Source organism: Marmota marmota, unplaced genomic scaffold (assembly GCF_001458135.2).
Source record: "Marmota marmota marmota unplaced genomic scaffold, marMar, whole genome shotgun sequence".
Classification (NCBI taxonomy): Eukaryota; Metazoa; Chordata; class Mammalia; order Rodentia; family Sciuridae; genus Marmota; species Marmota marmota.
In genome coordinates, this window is record NW_025999960.1 from 13,924,425 (window position 1) to 13,944,597 (window position 20,173).

The window sequence follows — 20,173 nt, forward strand, 5'->3', positions numbered from 1 at the left end:
AGTGGCCTCCCAGAACATTCTCTGCCATTGCCCTGTCCACATCTCCAGTACACAGTGTCCCAGGGACTCCTCAGGCAAGAGCCAAGCCTAAGGCCTCACCTCTCCCATGAAGCCTACAGACACCCCCACACCCACCTCCATTTACAGGCACGCAGAGAATGACCCAGCAGCTGTGACCCTCCCATTTAATGCTTCCCAGACCCAAGGGCAATCACAGACACCCAAGTGGGGGCAGGCAGAGATCCCATCCTTACTTCGCTTGCTCTTGTCCTTATTGAGAAGCTGCCGCAACTCTTGCTCCTGCTGTGCCCCCTGCAATTCGGGCATCATCGGTGGGTCCATTGAGAGCTGTGGGTGGGGCCAGCAGCCCAAGAAGAAGCAGGAGTGGAGGCCTGAGACTGGGGTGGAGGAGGCTGCAGGGAGAGAGGGAGGGAAGGCATGTGCAGGGAGCTCCGTCTTTACCCTCATGGGCTCGGCTGTGCGCTGCTGCTGCTGCTGCTGCTGCTGCTGCTGTTGCTGCTGCTGCTGCTGTTGCTGCAGGCCTGCTAGGAAGAGGTGGCGATGAAGGCGCTGAGGATGCTGCAAGGCCAGCAGTGTGGGCTCTGGCTGGGGCTCCACTGCGGGCCGCTGGCCCACTCGCAGGTCCATGGGCTGGAGCTGAGGGCTTGGCGTGTCTGCACGGGGCGTGGGGCTGCCTGTGAACAGAGGGGCAGGGTCACTGGAAAGCTGATCTCCAGGGACTTGGGCACAGGCAAACTCAACAACAGCAAAACACCTCCAATGGGCCTTTTCTCTTCTTAATCCTGGCCTGCAAGTAAGTGCTATCAATTCTATTTTGCCTGTAGGAAAGGCAGTCATAAAATTACAAAGCCCCTCTACCACTGCATTGACCACTCCTCCCCAGGCCTGGGCTGAGGGCTATGGGGATTTACTCATACTGCATCACTGCTGCAGCGGTACATTCTAGGCTCCACCCTCTCCTTCCCTTCCTTCCCTCTGGAATGAGGGGGTTTGCCCAGCTACCCTCTAATGGGTTAGGCTCACCAGCAGAGATCAGACAACAGACCCTAAATTGTGACCTCTTGTACTCTGTCGTGAGTTCTGGGATTCAGAAGTGATGGCTGGGGCCCATAGCCAGCCCTAGTTGATCACCCTGGACCTGTTCCCAGTGTGGAACACTGTTCCCAATGCAGCTTCCCTCAGCTCATCAAACCCACATGCTCACGGAGGCTGCTCCCAGCCCCTCCAGGCCAGCTCTGGGCCTGGCCTGGTGAGGACAGCAGGCTCAGCTGCCTCTTCTCCAGTGTCCTCTGCACCCACGCCAGAAGCACCCTGCCAAGCCCGTGGGTGCAGGGGTTATTTATAGTTAGCCACCAGACCAGGGTCCATGCCAGCACAGCCAGCTGGGCCAGGCTGCACTGAGCAGCCAGAGACTTGGAGATACTGGGAGGTGGAGCTGCAACAGGGGATTATCCTGGGGAAGGGAAAGCAGGAGGAGGTGGGAGCAGGCCATTCCCACTACAGGACACACCATGAGGGAAACTTCCCCAGAGAGCCTCCTTCAGGCATCTCTTTATGGAGCAGCCACAGCTGTCCTCTGGGCCTGGAGCTGAGGGGACTGGAAAAGCATCCTGGCAAAGTACCAGTTAGGGAAGCAGGAAATGCAGCCTCTAGGACCAACACAACCACTAATCACCATCTTAACATCTATAGTGCACCATGTGCACAAGAGTCTGCAAAATCTGTCATCTCATCACCTCCACCTGTCCTGGGAGGTCATTATTACTATTCTGATATGCTAGATGAAGAAACTGAGGCCCAAACATAAAAGGCCTGTTCAAGGTCACCCAGCTAGGAGCACGGTGAGCATGGTTCCCAGTCTTACAGAAGTCAGTGCTCTATTTTCCACCAACTTCCAGGAAGTCACCTCCTTTGGAGGGGGTTTCTTGCTTCGCAAAGGAAGAGAGGCTGACAATAGGTTGTCACTAAGGGAAATCACTCCAACACTATGACATAGACTCAAGAGGGGCAAAGCAAATAGATATCCACCGCGACTCTCCAGATATCAAGAAACCTGAGGAGATGGGTGTGCATCCAGATGTGGCCACAGTAGACAATGCACAGCTTTGTCCCACCTCCTCCTGCTTTCCCTTCCCCAGGATAATCCCCTGCTGCAGCTGTGTCCTCACTCCTCATTCATGTGGCTATTTAGGAGTCTAGAGTCCCATTCTAGTTGAGTCTGGGTCTCCAATGCCAACACACTCCTGCTCTATGAAAGGTCTCAGTCCTCCGAGGTTCTGGTTTACTGGCTTCCTGGGATGACTCCCCTAATGATACGGGGCTTAGGGGAAACCAAGGTTGGTCACCCAGAACTAAGGACAGTCACTTCAGCCACACACAGGCTAGGAGCAGTTCCCCAACAGTCGCCCCATTCCTTACTCTCAGTACCACCACCACCTAATGAGCAGGAGGCTGCTGAGAACTTAGGGAGGGCTCTGCCTGGAGTCCTGCGGAGCCTGTCAGGGTGATTTAGCATTTGAAGACTCGATAATCTGGTCCTAACTCGGCTTCTCTCAACTTGGTCTCCTACATCTGAACACAAACCTTCCTCCTCAGCTATCAGCTTCCACCCAGTAACAAGCCCACGTACAGAATGTCCTCTGAATTTTTTCACAATGTCCTCCTACTAGTGCTGTCCTCACACTTCTACTTCTACCTTTTCAAATCCTACCCATTGCTTAAAGCCCAACCAGTGTCTTTCCTCTTCCCTGGACCCAGTGCAGAGCCCAGAGTCCCTCCCTCTCAGATTTTATGTTCACTGCTCCCTGGCATGATAGGCACTTTGTGGGCAGTCCCATACCTGAGTTAAGCTCCAAGGGCAGGACTTGGTTTTGTGAATTGCTCATTTTATTCCCAGGCCTAAAATAGTACCTGGCAAATGATAAATTCAACAAACATGGAATCAATGAATAAATCTCTGTATCCCTCCTAAAATGCTTCAGAAGGTACCCTGGCACAGTGATGGGGCTCATTAAAGATTCTGGAATGAATGGATGAACTCATGAATCAGACACCTCTCATTGGATATTCGTCACATATTGCATTGTACTATTTTTTCTCTCCTTTCATTTGTGTGTTCTGTCTCCCCAAACAGCCTATAAGCTTTAGGACAGCTGGGACTGAAACAAAGATCCTGAGTTCCATTCTCCCTTCCATACCAAATTACTAGGCATCAGGCTGTGCATTCTGAGGTGTCATTAAGGAAGAGAAAGCCTCAGACCTCTAGTCCCAAACTAGCCCTGTGGGCGTGTCCTAAACCAATGCAGCAACAGAAAGTCCACTCGGATTTTTTTCCCAGAGTGGCCTAATAACAGAGGAGGTGTGGGCCAGCAGGGAGAACAAGGAAGAGAACCTTCTCACCAAGGCAGAGGAGTCTTTTCTGTTCCACTGGAGCAGCCTGGGGCATCTTCCCACCCCTCAAGGTCTACCATGCCCTCCCTGCAGGGTCAGCTGGGAACTGAACAAGTCAACAAACAAGGACACACCTCGCCCAGTGCCTGACGTGGGGCAGGGGTCTGAGAATAAATATTAGCTTCCTACTTTCTTTCCTGTTTCACTAAACCCAGCCAGGACAAGAGGAGCATCCCGTCTTTCCTTTTCCTGTTGTGCTTCCCAGCACTGCAAGCAGCCTGGACCCAGAGGTGCCTCTGATTCCATTCCTCCCCTTCAGCTAGAACCCCAACTTTGTCCCCTCCACTGGAACCCCAACTTCCCAACTCCGGCCCATCAGCCAGATCTCTGCTTTTCCAACCCTGAGTCCTCACGCCTCTTATGTCCCTTCCATCCACTTCTACCTCCCACCACAGTGTCCCTCAGGCCTGACTCTTACCTGTGCCAGGAGGACTGGGGCAGTGGGCACCCGGGCTCACCTGGGTCCCATCTGTAGAGAGAAGAGAGACGGAGTAAAGGAGTGCTGAGAGGGGACAGGGAAGGGACAAGGGAGTAGAGAGGTCCACGCCAGACAGGCTCCCTGCTGCTGCATGCTGACTGAGAAGATCTCCAGCTCCCTCTTCTTCAGTCAACTACCGAGAGTAACTCAGATACCTCAGTCGCTTGGACCCGGTCCACAGCAAGAACTGAAGGAGGTCCCGGCTCACCCAGCAATGCCCTCAGCCTGCCCTGATTCAGTCAGATAGAATCTTCCCTGGGCAGCCACACCAGGCTCCCATAGCCTGAAGGGAAAGAAACAGACTGGGGGGAGAGATGGGAGCACAGGGTGAGGAAGTCAGCAGGGAGTAGGGGAGACCAGGCCTGGAGAGGAGAAGCAGGAGCTAACAGGCCTTCCAGGTTCGAAAAGAAAGGAGCAGGCAGGAAGAAAAAGGTTTCTACAGTTGGGGACTGGGTTATGGCCTGGAGGGCCGCCTCTGGTGGAACCTGTAAAGTGGTTGGATCTGGAACTGAGGACCCCACAGTGAGGACCCCTTTCCTCCTACTGCCCCATCCTATGTCCAGCTGCCTCTGTTGTCCTAGAGAAGAGACCCACCTCATTCTCCTTCTTGGATAATCTGAGCTCCTAGGCTCCTAAGTCTAACTCTGGCCTCCTATCCCATCAGAACCTAGGAATCTAGAGTAGAGCCCGGGGTTGATTGGCAACAGAAATACCCCTGAGTTGGGCTGATAGGAGAAGACAGAGGTGAGTCCTAAGGCCACCTGTCCAAGGTGGACATCTTTCCCTCCTGCCATCCCAATTCAGGGACAAGGACCAAGAGGCCAGCTGGAAGAGGCATTTGGGGGACACCTGGGCCAAAGTTGGAGGAAATATTCCTTTTTTTAATATTCTTTTTTTTTTTTAAGTTGTAGATGGACACAATAGCTTTATTTTATTTGTTTATTTTAATGTGGTGCCAGGGATTGAACCTAGTGTCTCATGCATACTAGGCAAGTGCTCTACCACTGAGCCACAACTCAGGCCTCAGAAGATATATTTTCTGAAGCGCAAGCAGAAGGTGGTACGCTCTAGACCTGAGCTTCAGGGACACTCACAGTTCCTCTTCCAGAGCTGAGAAAGGAGTACTCCATGTAGGCAGGCACTGTGGGGGAGGGGAAGCTCCAAGCACAGGGACTCCCACACTTGTGCCCTCAAACACTAGTGCCCCATTTGCTTTGGTTGGTTGATGAGAAAGTTCAGTCAGGACATGTCATCCCACCTATTCAAATTCTGCCCAAGCCCATCCCCTCTTGAGGATCACCCTGACCTCTTCTCACTTCCCACAGATTTGCTCTTTGTCCATCGCTTCACTAATCATGGTCTTGGTGGTGTGATTTGTCAGAATATCTGCCCCTGATAGCTTGCTGGGCACAAGGCAGGCCCTGATGGTGATGGGTGAATTGAACATATGATGGTCTCCTGACTCCCTACCTAAAACATGGCATGAATATTTCTCAAAGTTTGTGATCCCCAAGGAACACTTATGCCAGAGGCAGACTGCCCTCCCCCTGTCATGGTAACCCTCAGGCTGGGTGTCCTACGACCTCTTCTTTCTTCTGTGGTACCTGGTTCCCCCAAGAGAGGTCTCTGGTCTGGCTCCCAGTGTACTCCCAGAGACCATGTCAGCCCTCGCGTCCCCTGCCTTCTGAGAATTCTGTCCCACTTTCCCTTTAGTCCCTGCCCAAGGACTGGTTAGCAGCCTTCACACTTGGGAGCAGAGCCAGGTTCTCTGTGCCTCTCTCCCTGGTAACCACAGATTCTGGACAGCAAGCACTCTCTGGATAGAAGAAAAATTAATGACCCTGAAGTGTGTGTTGTCAAAGGAACTATTTCCAAAAGCACTTCCTAGAAAAAAAGTCTTGCTTCTCCTTCCATTCCCTGGCTCTGTGCTGAGGGCCTTCAAGTTCAGAGGAGCACAGCAACTGAGACAAGACCTTAGGAACAGCTCTCTTTGTGTCCCAGAAAGACAAAAAGCATCTCATGGCACCCATCAGTAAACAAACTGAAATAAGAAAGCAAAACCTGCATTCAGGTTCTGGCTTGAGTTTAGGAACAACCCCCCACCCCTTCTCATTGACCTCACTGCCTCTCTTAGAGGGCTGTTAATCACTCATTTGGGGTCAGACCAAAATAAAATGAGGAGTAAATGGACCCAAGGGACCAAGAACACTCACTGCCCAGGGTTGGACTCTTCTCCACACAGCTCTCTGCAGGTTGAAGAGCTCTCTTTCTTAGAATCCTGGCTACTCCCCATTTCTATCTTCTTTGGAAGCAACTGTGTACAGTTTAAGAAGTAGTTTACTCAGTATTGGGCATCTGGGCCTACTAAGTCACCTTCCTAAATAAACCAGAGAACCTGATCTCACCCAGAACCAAGAGTCACAGAGTCCCTGACCTGCAAGTTTCCCAGCCCTTGGTTACCTTCAGAGTAGACATAAACACCACAATCTACCCCATGAGCACCTAAAACAAGCTAGGTTCCCCACTACTCCTACCTTATTGCCTCAAGCCCCAGCCACGGGCTTACTTGCCCAGCAGTTGTGACTTCACCCCCTACAAGCCTACACCAGATGGCCAGAAGACTGAGACTTGGTGATCCCTTATCTCCCAGGGGCTTCTGGCCTTGTGTTGGGGTACAGTCTTTTCCAGGATCATTGTCACCCAAATGCCTTCTCCCAATGTCTCTGATGTCATTGTTCAAGATGTTCCCACCTCCCAGGACTCCTGACTAGCTGAAAAGGAAGCAACAGAAAGGCTGGGAGAAAGCAGGCAGTAGTAGGAAGTCAGCATTCAGGGCTGACCCCTTTCCCAGCCTGTGTTACAGTCTTGGATTCTCTGTCCCTGACCAGGAGGGGAAGTTTGACTCTACAAGGTGGCTGGCAGAGAAGGTGATATGGCTTCAGGAAGATTCAAAAATAAACTAAACAGTAGAAGAACACTGTGACGGCCAGGCCCCTGAGACCCAGCGAGGGCTGAGCATGGAGAAACTGCTCCTCTTCTAGGCATCTGCCTCTCAGAACCCAAGCTCACTAAGAGCTGATGGGGCCTTAGAGGTCATTCAGGCTGATGTTCTCTCACTTGGCAGAGGAGTAAAGAAAAAGGGGGAAGATGCTAGGTCATGACCTCCCAGAAGGCCAGAGGTCTAGCCAGGCCAGGCCAGTGCAAGAAGTGGATGCAAAATAATAGGTGCTTGGGCTGGGGTTGTGGCTCAGTGGTAGAGTGCTCGCCTAGCACACGTGAGGCCTGGGTTCGATTCCCAGCACCATATAAGTAAATAAAATAAATGTATTATGTCCACCTACAACTAAAAAATAAATATTAAAAAAAATATATATATATATATGCTAACTCCCTTCACAGGAGGCCACTGATGTTGGGGCTGAAGACAAGAAAATATGAATGAAACTTGTTTCTTACTCTCAAGAAATTTCAAATATAGCCCTTAATTTTTTAAGGGGTACTACTTAGAGATACTTAGAAAACTCTAATAATAATAATAATAATAATAAAAGGGAGATCAGTAGAGTAGACAAAGAGAATCAGGGGGAGGGAGGAGGGGAGGGAAAGGGAGGGTAACTGGGGAATGAGATTGATCAAATTATATTATATACATGTATAAATATGGCATACTATTATGTATAATTATCATGCAACCAAAACCAAAAAAATTCAAAGAGTCCAAAAGTATAAGACAAAATCTCAGTTCCTCACTCATCCCAGACTCCCTAGAACCAGCCCTTTGTAACAGCATCTTTCTTTCTTTTTTGTTTTAAACAGTAGTAGGGATCAAACCTAGGGCCTCGAACATGCTAGGCAAATATTCTGCCACTGAGCTACACCTCTAGCCCAAACAGTGTCTTGTGATCCTCCTCCAAAAACTTCTATATCACTATCTTGGTACTAAACTACTTTTTTTTTTTTTTTAATTCATAACACAATTTCTATTTCCAAAATTCTGAGTAAAAAACAAAGAAATTTAACAACTGATTATCAATTTATTAAAACAGTTAACTTACATATCTGCAATGGTGACTTCAACCTCCAATCCTGACTTAATACTGATGGAAGTAATCTGCTTAACGATCTCAAGAGGGCTGTGCAAATCAATGAGTACTTGTGGATTCTCATCTGGAAATGTTCCCATGCCTTGGAACCTTCACCATAAGGTGTTTTCTAAACTGCTTCGTGTTCAGATTTATCCAGAACCCAGGGGCTGAGACTGAGCCGGAAACCTCTGCCACGTGAAACCTGGTAGGCCACAAACTGTGAGAAAAGTGAGGGTCCAATGCATAGAGGTCACTGGTTTTGAGGTCAGGCAGGAGTGCCAGAAACACACTTTAACCTGGTCAAGCCCGGCAGCCCTATCTGCCATCAGGAGATAAGAACACCTACTGGAAGAGGCCAGCTGAGCTCAGCAGTGCCGGCTGAGAGGTACCCAGCAGGTGAGGCTGTTCCCTCAAAGCTAGTGATCCTCACGGTTTGCCTCCCAAACCTGTGTGCAGCCTCCGTCTGCCATTAGTTATGGAGTGTCTGGTCCCCACTATCCTGTCTCCTCAACCACAGACCATTTTCTCCTGGATGCCTCCCCCACCCAATCTCTTCTCCCCAATCTCTCTTAAGTACAGCCTCTTCCCTTTCTCATCCACCTGAACTTTTGTTTTGGTGATGGGGACTGAACACGCTAAACTAAGCATGTGCCCTAGCTACCCTCCAGCCCTAACGAAACCTCCATAGGCTAAAATTTCATCATGTGCCACAAGCTGTTCCAGGTGCCTTACACTTGCTCGGTTGTCTAACACTTATGACAAGCCTATGAGGTGGTTACTGGTTTTATCCCCATTATATACATGAGCAGACTGATACCCAGCAGCATTAAATAACTTGTCTGAGGTGACACAGAGCAGCTCCAGAATCCCTGCTCTCAAGCAAAACATCCCACTGCTCTCTCCAGCATTTACACTTCTCTCTGGTGGGCCAGCATAGGGCAGTTGCTGGCCCTTAATAGGCATGAGGAAAGATGGGAAGATCTCAGAGCAGAGCCCCCGAAACTAAGTGCCGATGGTAATCCCTAGGCCTGCTGCAGGTGAGAGGGCAGCAGCTGCCCTTCTGGTCTCTGGGCGCCCTTGAAGGCAACCTTGAAGAAACACTTATAGCAACTGCTGACTTGCAGAAACCGAGCAGTGATTTGGGACTGCATGGTAAAAACAAGAGCTGGCAACAGGTTGGGTCTTAGAAGAGCATCAGCTCCATATTCCCTGCTCTTGGTGCCCTGCCAGGTGCTTTTTCTAGAAGATCTCAAGTCCTTCTGAGACTCTCATTAGTATCCCAAAGCAAGCTGCATGGTTTCTGTGTACAGACAGAGGGGCCAGCTGGCCCTTGGGGCAGAAGCTCAGCTGGCAGGTGAGCAGCCTGGAATGTCAGTCTGCCCAGATGGAAGCTTCCGGTCATCCAAAGCAAGGGGACAAGAGGTCCTGTAGGTTCAGCAGCTGTGCACCCAGAGGGCAGAGGCTGGATATGCAGACTACAGACTTCCCTCCAGCCTCCACAGTGAGCATGCCCCTTTCCCCATCACCTCTGGGTGGCTGGGGCCCTGTAGCAGCTATTTTTAGCTCTTGACACCTGGGTATTTTGCAGCCGCAGGATGTCCGGTTTGGAGTCTCTTTCTGGGAATCCCACATGCGGCTGTTGTAAACAGCCCCACGCAGCGGTGGCCTGAGCTGGGAGCCAGTACCCACCCCCCTCACTTCTGCTGTTTGAGATGAATCAAACAGGAAGCAGAGGTAACCATGGCAGTGGCAGCTTGAGCTCCCCAGGGGTGGGAAAGCATTCTTCCTAGCTTCTTGTCCCCCACCCCAGATCTGTCCCACTCTGGTGGCCTCGCCTCATGGGAGGAGACCTGGCTAGATCCTGGGACCAGGGGTGCTGGGCCATATCTCAGTTACATGTGGACGTGGTTCCTGGGCCTGGCACTCTCTGGAGAGTGCCAGGTCCTTCAGGCCCTGCCACCTCACCTCTCAGACCACCCCTCAGCCTTCCCCACATTGTGGAGGGAGGGCACAGATGCTTCTTCAGGGTGCCAGACCTGGCAAGCCTGCATCCAGTTCCTGTGACCACAGCTGCCTCCTTACAGCTAGGCCTGCTCCCCACTGCCCTGCTCACTTAGGGAATTCCTGAGCAAGCAGGCTTCCCTTGAATCTGAAGTTCCTAGATTCAAACCCTCAAATACGTAAGTTCCACATTCACCCTCAACTCCCCCACTCCAGTGTCTTCAATCCCTAAGATAATAAGTTCCCCCACAAAGTCTAACCACCATCTTTCCTATCATAAGCAAAACATCCTGAGCAGGCAAGATTTGAGGCCCCATGGTAATATAGGGATAAGAGTTTAGGTCCTGTCAGCTTCTGCCTTAGTCTATTCCCCCTCCCCCACCCCATGGTGCCCCACTTAGACCAGCTGCTCCCTCTTAGCAGCCAGTCTGAGCCAGTCTTTCTCAAGTGCTTGCCCCAACAGGAAGCACAGTCACCGCCCTAGGGCTGCCTCTCAGGGCGGCTCCTTCTCCCCTCTGAGGTCTCACAGGCATTCCCTTGCTCTCTCAGTTGGCTCCCCCTGGGCCAGACCCTGTTTCCCGGTAGATCCTACTCCTGTCTGCCTCTCCCAGATACACCATGAGCCAAGAGATGTCCTCCTTTGGCTCCTCTTGCCTATGCCACCCAAAAACAAGCCAGCCCATTCACAAGACTGTGACTATTATAACCAGCAAGTTATAATATTAATAATGAGAATATTATCCTAATTATTAATTAAGAAGATCAATATTAATGGCATGTGTTAATTGCTAACAGTGTGCTGGTTACCATACTAAGCATTTCACTCTAACCATCTCATGTAGTTCTCACAACAGCCTGTAAGGTGGAAACTGTTATTACAAAGGAGGAAACTGAGGCTTAGAGAGAGAGGTTAAGTAACTTGCAATGGTTGGGTGTGTAACTCAGTGGTAAAGTGTTTACTTAGTATGCACAAGGCTTGGGGTTCAAACGCCAGCACTACAAAAAATAAAAATAAAAATGAAAGAGAGAGAGACTTGCAAGGTCACATGGATGGTACATGGGGCAACTGGGACTCGAGAACCTAAGGTCATAATCAATACACTGGTGTGTATAGTTAACTCAGCCTACCTCCTAGTAGATGGTGATATGAGGCCACAGAAGGGACAATATAACCCAAGGGTGTGATTCCCAGCATCAGCATGTTCCTACAAAGTGTACTGTGCTCCATCCAAAAGATATCAACAATAACAAAAATAAAAACAGATCATGATCTTGGTCTGTGTCCCTCACTGGCCTCCTGTCTCCAGGAGGCCACCCCCCATCTTCACTTCCTTTTTCATCTTGTATTTTCCCTGCTTTTCAAATGTACATTTTACCATTTTATTGTGTTTCCTGTGGCTGCCTCCAGTAGGGTATAAGTAAACTAGCAGACCTCCCAGGGCTGCTTTGGAAGATCACACGCTGGGCAAGCACTCTGGAAACTGTCAAGCCCTGTAGAAAATTTGAGTTGCATAACCAGAGCAAGTCACCAGTGGAGTGGTACTGGGGGTGAGTTCCCTTGGAAAGAGATAGTCTCTCCCTCACTCCCAGGCCTCACATCCGGGCAGATCTTGGGCAGGTGGATGAGGTACAGGCAGAAGGAAGCACCCACCTACAGGGTGGCTTCCTGAAGACTAGGTACACAGCCAGATGGCATAAAAAGGCAGAGGCTATCCTGAAGACCCTGGCCTTGGGGTGGGACACTCAGTAAGAACAGGCAAACTGAGGCATCTGAATGAGTCCAGGAATTGCAACAAGCTCAGAATACTAGCACTCACAAGGATGTCACTAATATTAATGACAGTTAATACCCTAGAGATCCCAATCTAGTCATGTCTTAATATCCCCTCTTTTTGCCTATTTTTGGAAAATGGAAGAAGTCTTTTGGGGAGATTCTCCAGGTGCCCCACTTCCCTTGTGCAGCTAGGATTACCCTTGACACTTAGTCCGAGATTTTTCCAGATCACAAATCCAGCCAGGGTGCTTACACAGCTTTCAGGGAATTCAACAGACAGATGCATGATCCTGGCACCAATTGGAAAAACCAACTGTAATAAACAATATATGGCCAACTGAGGACCTGATGAGATGAAAGTTAACTGCAATGAGAAGAGATCCTTGACTGAAAAACAAAAACAGTATGTGCAGTGTGATCTCATGTTGATAAAAAGGGATGTGAGGAATGTAAAGGTGTGCACTGTGGGCCTATGGTAGTCTCTCTGACTGCGGTGTTACGGTTTTTATTTTTTAAGGTTTGCGGCTCTATATTGTCTGCTATCTTCAATGCCCATAAAGTACCTCTGCAATAAGTGCAGTGTATATATGCCTGCACATGCACACAAAGATGGTACAACCTATGGGAGCAAACATCTGATCCCAGGTTCCTGTGAGAACTAGGCCACAGGACTTTCTTCACCTCCATGTTTTCTTGGACCCAGAATTCTCTGAGGTTCCATGTTATCTACAACCTAGAGTCCTCTGCCTCTTCTGAATCATGCTAAGGGCCTAGCCCAGGCTAGGCATAAAGTCAGGCCTTCCATTAAGAATGCCTGTTGGCTGAATAATGATCATTTCCTGAAAGAAATGCCTCATGCCTCTTCCAGGGCTGCTGTGCTGGGAATACTCACTGCTGACGTCACTAACCTGCCCACCCTCCGCTGCTTCATGTTCTTCTTAGGAGCTGTCACCAAGGAGCTAAAATAAAGGTCACTGCAGCAGAGGCTGGCAATGAACCCCATAGCAAGGCCATTGGGGTGGCCTGTCCCAGCCCCTCCCCTGGCTGACATAGCAGCCCCTCCCAAGGGCCAGCTGGCTGCATGCTGGGGTCTCCCCTCACCCTGCCCCACTGGGAAGGGAGTTAACAAGAGAAGTAAGGGTCCACCCTGTGACTTCTGGCTACAGATTCCTGCTGTTCCAGGCCCTTATGGGTGGAGGAATCTGGAGCAGGGAGTTTGGCCTGGTTTATTCTGTGAACTGGGGCTGGGCCCAAGTTTCTGTTCTTCATGTCTTCAACATTCCCTGTCCCTGACCTTCACAAATATGAACAATAACATCAATAATAATGATGAGTATTCAGTGTGCACTGACTTCATACCAGGCAACCAGGCATAGAACTAACTTTACTTACGCTGAGTCCTTTAATCTTAAGTGGGTTTTTGTTTGTTTTTTGGTACTGGGAATTGAGCCCAGGGGCACTTTACCTCTGAGCTACATCCCCAATCCTTTTTCTTTTTTTTTTTTTTAAGGCTGACCTTGAACTTTCAATCCTCCTGCCTCAGTTGGGATCAGAGGCCTGCACCACCACACCCAGCTCCTTTAATCTTTACAGCAACTCCATGAGATTGAGACTATAATTATTTTCACATTACTGATGAAGAAACTGAGGCACAGTGAGGAAGGTGCCCAAGGTCATGTTTAACTGCTTGCAGGAAGAAACAGGGATTATGCCAAGGCCATCCATTCCTCCCCATCCCTTATAGGATGAGCCTATTGGACTCTGCAATGGGCACACAGGGGTCTAAGGTGATAATTAACATCTGTAGGGTACTTTAGAATCCACCAAGTGTTCATGTTGGCAAATGGGGGGCGGGGGGCTGGACACTGAGTGCTCTCAGCATCCTTGTGCACCCATTCCACTGGGATTCAAACCCAGGTCCTGGGCCACTTCTTCCCCCATATCACACAATGCCCCGCGGCCAAGCTCTCAAGACAGCCCTGAAGTCCCAGAAGGGAGAGTCATAAACCCCTTTAGCTCTGGGCCTCTGGGGACCCGGCCTGCGCACGCAGCCCCTTGCCAGGCCCGGCAGGGTGGGGTGCTGTGCTGTGCCCTCACCTCCGCAGCGTCTCCACCGTGACTCACTCCCGAGACCCGGGGAAGCACAGCTCTGTTTGCTGCCGCCGCCCCGCCTCCAGCTCCCCGCCTCCACATTTGCTAACCGAAACCCGGCTGCTGCTATTTTTAACCCTCCAGCTCCCCCTTGCCTGGGGCTCCCCCCTTCACCCTCCCACCCCTGCCCCAACCGGGTGCCACCAGTCTGTCATTCTGAGAGCAGTTCTACAACCTGAATGCCCCGGAGGGTGCAGCGGATGCCCCGGACGTGCAGGTTTGTGGGGCAAGCAAAACAAGACGGTTGCAGCCCTGTCGCCGAATTCCCCCACCCCGGACTCTTTCCGAACCTGTAACTCCCAGCCTGCCCTGCTCCTCCCGGCCATCCTGGGGAGCGGCGGTGGGAGGGTTGGGGACTTCTGGGGGCGGGCGCGGGGGATGTTGCTGTAGGACCCAGAGCTGGACTTCTTGGAATGGGCACTACTGGGAGTTAAGCGGAACCCAAGGGGAATGGGGTCCACGCATTATTCCCAGCTTGTGAGGCTGGCTCTGAAGGCCCAAGGTTTCTGACCATCAGGGTTTCCATTCCCTGTAAGAACATAGGGGAAAAGTTAAGTGGTGTGGAGACAGGGTGGGGATGGAATTGTAGCCCAGAGCCTTCCTCATAGGAGCCTGCTGTGCTGCTCCTGCAGGGAAGGACTGGGAGGGCACCCAGCAGTCTGAAGAAAGGCCCAAGGAGAAGACAGACCTGGCAGCTAGGAAGAGGAGGAAAGCAGACCCCCGCCCCCTTCTCTTACTTGAGGGCTCCTCTAAGGAAAGGGCTGCACTTCCCTGCTGGAAGCTCTGGGTCTCCCAGGGAAAACTTCCACAGAGGAGAGGTTGGAGGCCAGAGAGTCTGAAGGCTGCTTGCTGACCTAGAGGAGGAACTTTTCACCCAAGTTGCTAATGTGAAAGTTAACCCCCTGAGAGAGGATGCAGGGGCAGGGCTGCAGGTGGACCCAAGGGGGCATTTCCTTCTAGCAGATGTAGAGCAGGTGGCTCGAATCAGATCCTTCTGCCTGTCTTATCTCAGAGGCTCACCCAGTTTGAAAAGCAGATGCCAAGGGCCTACAAGAGGCTTTGGAGAGCCCAACCAAGGGTCATCTGGGTTCAGACCTCTCCATACTCTCTACTATTCTGGGCCCTGCAGGGCCAACCTCAGCCCTCTCTTGAACCCTGTCCTCTTTCTCAGGGCCCAGGTCCTCTCTAAGCCTTGACTCCCTCTAATTCCTGAGCCAGGTAAATAAATCCCAGTGGCCAGAGGTAGCCAGGGTAGGCTCAGAGGGGAGGGACTGGGTACAGTGGTTCCCAGGCACAGCAGTTCCCAGGTGGGGAGACCGGGAGGAAGGGAATGAAATGAGAGGAAAGGAAAGTCAGGAATGAGGTGGTGCTTGGGAGCTCCAGCAGGGAGGCTGTCTCCTTTCTAACAATTCTATATGGCCACAAGGTCCTGGACTCGACCTCCACCCCAAGCAAGGGAGCAACCTGGATTTTGGCTTCTTTCTGCTCCCCCTGATTTCCCCCTGCTCTGTCCCAAAGGGGCTGCTTAAGTAGAGGAGACTACTGTCCTCCATGCCAGGAGAGAGGCCAGCAATTCAGCACCAGTCCTCAGCCCAAATCCCCCACCTGGGTCCAGGAAGTCCTCAAGCACGACTCAGCAGGCTTTGGGGGCACATTGTCAGTCCAAGGAGGTAGGAGAAGTAATCAGTATTTCAGCTGGGCCTTCCATGGCCCTATCTAAGGAAGTTCCACCTTGTTATTTTTTATTGCTATAGCTAGTCATTTCTATGTAGGGCTTATCACAATGTGTAACTAATCACATATACTCATTCCTTTTTTTATTTTTATATTTTTTTCTGTTGGTGCTGGGAATTGAACCCAAAGCTTTGGCATGTGAGGCAAGCACTCTATCAACTGAGCTATGCCCTCATATACTCATTCCTTTACTTGCTTTCTTGCTTCTATTTGTCTCCTTCACTAAAGGGGAAGTTCCCTGAAGTTAGATGGTGTGCCTTTGTGTCCATTGCACATCTGTGCCCAGGCTGGCTGGCATACATAAGGCTCAGCAAGCATCCAATGAATGGATGAATTGCTGATTGACCAGCTGGGTAAAGTGTCCCTGACTGCCAACATCAACCTTTAGGACTGATATGCAACAGTTCCAGGATTTCCCCCAGGAGGAAACAATGTAACAAGAAGAACAAGGTCAAGAAGGCTGGGACCCCAGAAGAAAGTTCATCCCCCATCAGAGTCAGAATCTTCACCAGCCCGGTCTGGTCCCCTTTAACACACCATGTGTGGGTGTGTGCACATACAGGATTCATGGTTGAGCACTAAGTCCTGGACAAGTTTTGGAAGACTTGCATCATATCTTGGTTCTTCCTTTTAATAACCCTCTGACCTTGGACAAATTATATATCTTATGCAGTTCTGTTTCTTTAAAGAAAAAATGAAGAGGTTGGCCCAGATTGGGTTTTCTCAAACAGCTTTGCACCAAAATTACCTGAGGTACACGTTAAAATCTAGATTCCAAGGCCCCCAACCCTGCAGATTCTGACAGATTCTGGAATAGGGCCTAAGGATGTTTATAACACATTCCTCATGTGATTCTGAAGCAAATGGTCTAGGAACTGGCATTTGAGGACCATGGATGAAATGGTGCTTTACAAGTCAACATCTGGACTTTAATTTAAAAGCCACTGCTACACAGGTATTCATTCCCCCAAACATGTCCATATACCCCACACAGAGCCACAGATTGCAAAGGTATATACTATACAGATGACACACATCTGTACTATATGTGAGCATACCCCCCTCCCAAATACCCAGCACAGAGCCACAACATTGGTCACAAGATGCCATGGAACCACAACATCCATATTCACAGCTCACAGCTGGGGCAAACAGACACCTACCCACCACACACCCAGTGTGTGTGCACATACACATCATATGGAGACTCACACTTTAGAGATGCTATCCTGAATTTATTTTGCCTCTGGGAACTGGTCCAGAACCAAAGGAGCTATGCTCTGCTGATGAAAACATCCCTCCCACCTCTGCCACCCACACCTCTCCCCCTTGCCCCAGGCAACATGCTGTTCACCTCCCCCTTGTGTGGCTAGAGGAGGGCAGTAGAGAGAGATGGGATGAGGAGAGGCAGAGACTGAGACTGATGACTCAAGTTTCTAGGAGCCCTCCCATATCCAGCACCCTTTCTGTTCCACGGCCCCCCAAGAGATGACAGAGGGCCACCACTGAGCCTCCAAATCAATGCTCCCTCAGGCTACTTGCCTGGATTCCCAGGCCCTGGTCCTAGGAAGCCAAAAGGGTTAATAGGTGGCTAGATCTGGGGACTCCTCCTAATACGCGTAGGCCTCTAAGGAAAGGGCTGTCTGGGGGCACTTTCCTGCAGCCCTAAGGCCTAGGTCCCCCAGGGAAGGTTACCACAGAAACAGGAGAAAATATTATAAAGGAAACACAATACCCGGCAGGGTCACCTGCTGACCGGGCTTCCTGCTGTGTTGCCCACCCCCATCTCATTGGCCTCATAGCCTCCTTCTCCAGCCTCAGCCTGGGCCTCCTGGCCAGCATCTCTTTCCTGCCTCCCCTGGATTGGCGGAAGCAGCCTCAAGGAGAAACTCTTTGTGGTCCCAAACATCAGGGATAGCCCAAAGCTGAGCCCCCCATTCCTAATCCCTACCAACCTCCCCACCACCACTACCACCACAGGAAATCAATGCTTCCTGCCCCAGAGGAAGTGCCCATCCACCTAACAAATCCAACACACACAAATTCATAGTCTAGGAGCTTGAGCCTCCAGGGGACATATGCCCTCCCCCAGTCCCAGGTCTTCCTGGGGCCCTGTTCTAGCAATATCCTGCACTTCACTGGAAGCCCCAGCTCCACATCTACGCATGCACCAGGGTCAGGAGAATAGGCACCAGCAGAAGCAGAAAGCCTGGTCCCAGCGCATTCAGGCTGCCTGCCATTCCCTGGCTGGTTGACCCTGGCCCTTGCATTAGTTCATCTTGTCTCAGGCCTCTGCCAACTTCAAAACTACCAGTTCTTAATGAAAGGTCAGGGGAAAGAAGACAAAGAGGAGGTGGGATTACAGAGGCTTCTGTCTTCCAGTGAGTCTTACAAGAGGGTCTCCATCCCCCCCCATCACCACCACATACAAGTTTCTCAACTGCCCAAAAGTTTTATATCACAGTTGTGAAAAGTTTCAACTCTGATGTCCAAACACCAAAGCTGAGGTCCACTATTCCTAATGGAAGTCGGGGGTTATAATACACACACACACACACCTAGTTAGACACTGACTTATGTCTTTATGGTCAGCCACTCTTGCTCTGTGCTCTGGATAGTGCACTTGGAATTTCTGCCCCATTTAGTGACAAGGAATCTGAGCTTGAAATAAAAGTGGTTAGAAATTAAAATGTCCCTGCCTCTACAACCCAAAGTAAGCCTTGGTGGCCAGGGAGATACCCACACAATAGGTTGAACTAAGGGACAGAATGCTCCTTATAGGAGCACTACCCTCAACCATTCCAGGTGCAACACCAAGGGGTAGCTCTGAGTTTGACTCTGCTCCTGATGCTGCTAGGCAGGAAGGAGCTAAAGGCAGGGGACTAAAGGCAGGGGACAAGTCACAAATGGGTCCAGGACTTGTTCCAGTTTCAGTTCACTGGGTACCATACAGTGAAACTGCTGTGTGCCTCAGTTTCCCTCAGCAGTGACTGAAAAGAAAAATTAGGGAATGAGGGCAGAAGGCAAGGAAACAGCAGGGAGGGTGAGGGAAATGCTAAGCAATGAGAAGCCCAGAGATGGTTTGCAGAAGCTGCAGAAGGGCTTGGAATGTATAAGAGGGTCAGGATGAGGAGGGAAGTATGTGTGTCAGCCCAGAAGCCTGTGGGATCCTGTCATGGAGAAATGGGCCACCAAAGTGCCCCATTAGAGCACAGTAACCTGAGTCATAGTCTCCTTTCTTTCGGCCCAATGGCTGGATGGGGACTTGAAGGAAGGTACCCATGGGTTCAGGTGCAAGTCTGGGAACAGGCTGATGGCTCGGATGTTGAGCTCCCATCATGGTTGTTGAGAACCAATGCCCATTCACACCTTAGAAACTGGCAGGCAGTGGGGGCTTGAAGTAGATGTTGAAGAGGGGTGTGGGAGGGATGGTTAGCAGCAAGACGGCCAGTGTTCATTGCAGGAGGCCTTCTGGTATATCGTACAGTCAATAAGGACAAGGAATGAGGCGCAGCAATGGCTGGTTGAGGTCAGACACAAATGGGCAGCCAGAGGGAAGGAAATGGGGGGACGCACGCAAGGTGGCCTGCAGGCCTCAGATAGCTGTCCCCTAACCTGCAGGCCTAAAAATTGGTAATCAGAATCCAGCTTAGTTTGCCAGATTTGCCTCTGCCCTGCTCTCACATTCACCCGCACCAACAGACCCTAGGACTAGAGATCACATATTCAGGTCCCCAGCCTTCAGTATACAGCCAGTGGTCCCCACCTTCCGGTTCTCCTGCAGGTACTGCCCTTCCCAGCTCACTTGGGCACAGGTGTCTCTTTACCCTGATGGGTGAGCAAGAGTCAGTGCTCAGATAAGTCTCCCAACCCGAGACCCCTCCAGAGGACCGTTTTCTCCACCCAAAAATCTGAGTAGGGCCCTGCCGGGCTCCGCGGGATGAGGGCGCTGATGTCCAGCCCCAACAAGCTGGGCTCCAACTTAGTGGGTCCTGCCCTTTGCCCCTGAACTTCCAAACCTTCCACTTCGGAGTACCGCCCCCTCCTCGGGCCACGGCAGCCGTCCCTGCTTCCCCGGTCTCCCAGCTTGTCCTCCCCGGGAATAGGGATGATGGAACGCAGGGCCCGGGCACCCACGGCCCGGGGCCTCCCAGCTCCCTCCCTCGGGCCTGTCGCTGCCCCGGGCAGGCGGATGTGGGCGCCCCGCAGGAGGCCCGAGCCCTCGGCCCCGGAACCAGCTCCGGCCCGGAGGCTGCCCGAGCTCCGCGGAGCCAGGCAGGGCGGGTGCGGTCGCGGGGCGCAAACCCGGCCCGGGCCGCGGAGCTGGTCGGAGCCCGAGCTGGCAGCCGGACGCCGGAGCCCGACGCCTGGGCGGGCGCCGCTGGGCTGCCGCAACGGCGCGNAAGGATTCCCAAACGGACACCCCCAATCTCTCTCTCTCTCTCTCTCTCTCTCACACACACACACACACACACACTC

At 51.3% G+C, this 20,173-nt stretch overlaps 1 protein-coding gene across 7 annotated transcripts in view; it reads right to left on the reverse strand.

Annotated features, from left to right (window-relative positions):
• Positions 1–19,866, reverse strand: part of Hdac7 (histone deacetylase 7) — a 35,568-nt gene extending 15,702 nt beyond the window's left edge. For 3 of the 7 annotated variants that reach the window (XM_015493265.2, XM_015493264.2, XM_015493263.2), the window contains exons 1-3: positions 3,890–3,940; positions 463–695; positions 255–348 (exon numbers count right to left, since the gene is read on the reverse strand). In XM_015493265.2, the coding sequence (XP_015348751.1) occupies positions 255–348; positions 463–648 (280 nt within the window). In that variant the 5' untranslated portion in view covers positions 649–695; positions 3,890–3,940. The other 4 variants (XM_015493262.2, XM_048802599.1, XM_048802600.1 and 1 more) reach the window with 4 other exon arrangements.
• Positions 19,867–20,173: the final 307 nt, after the last annotated feature.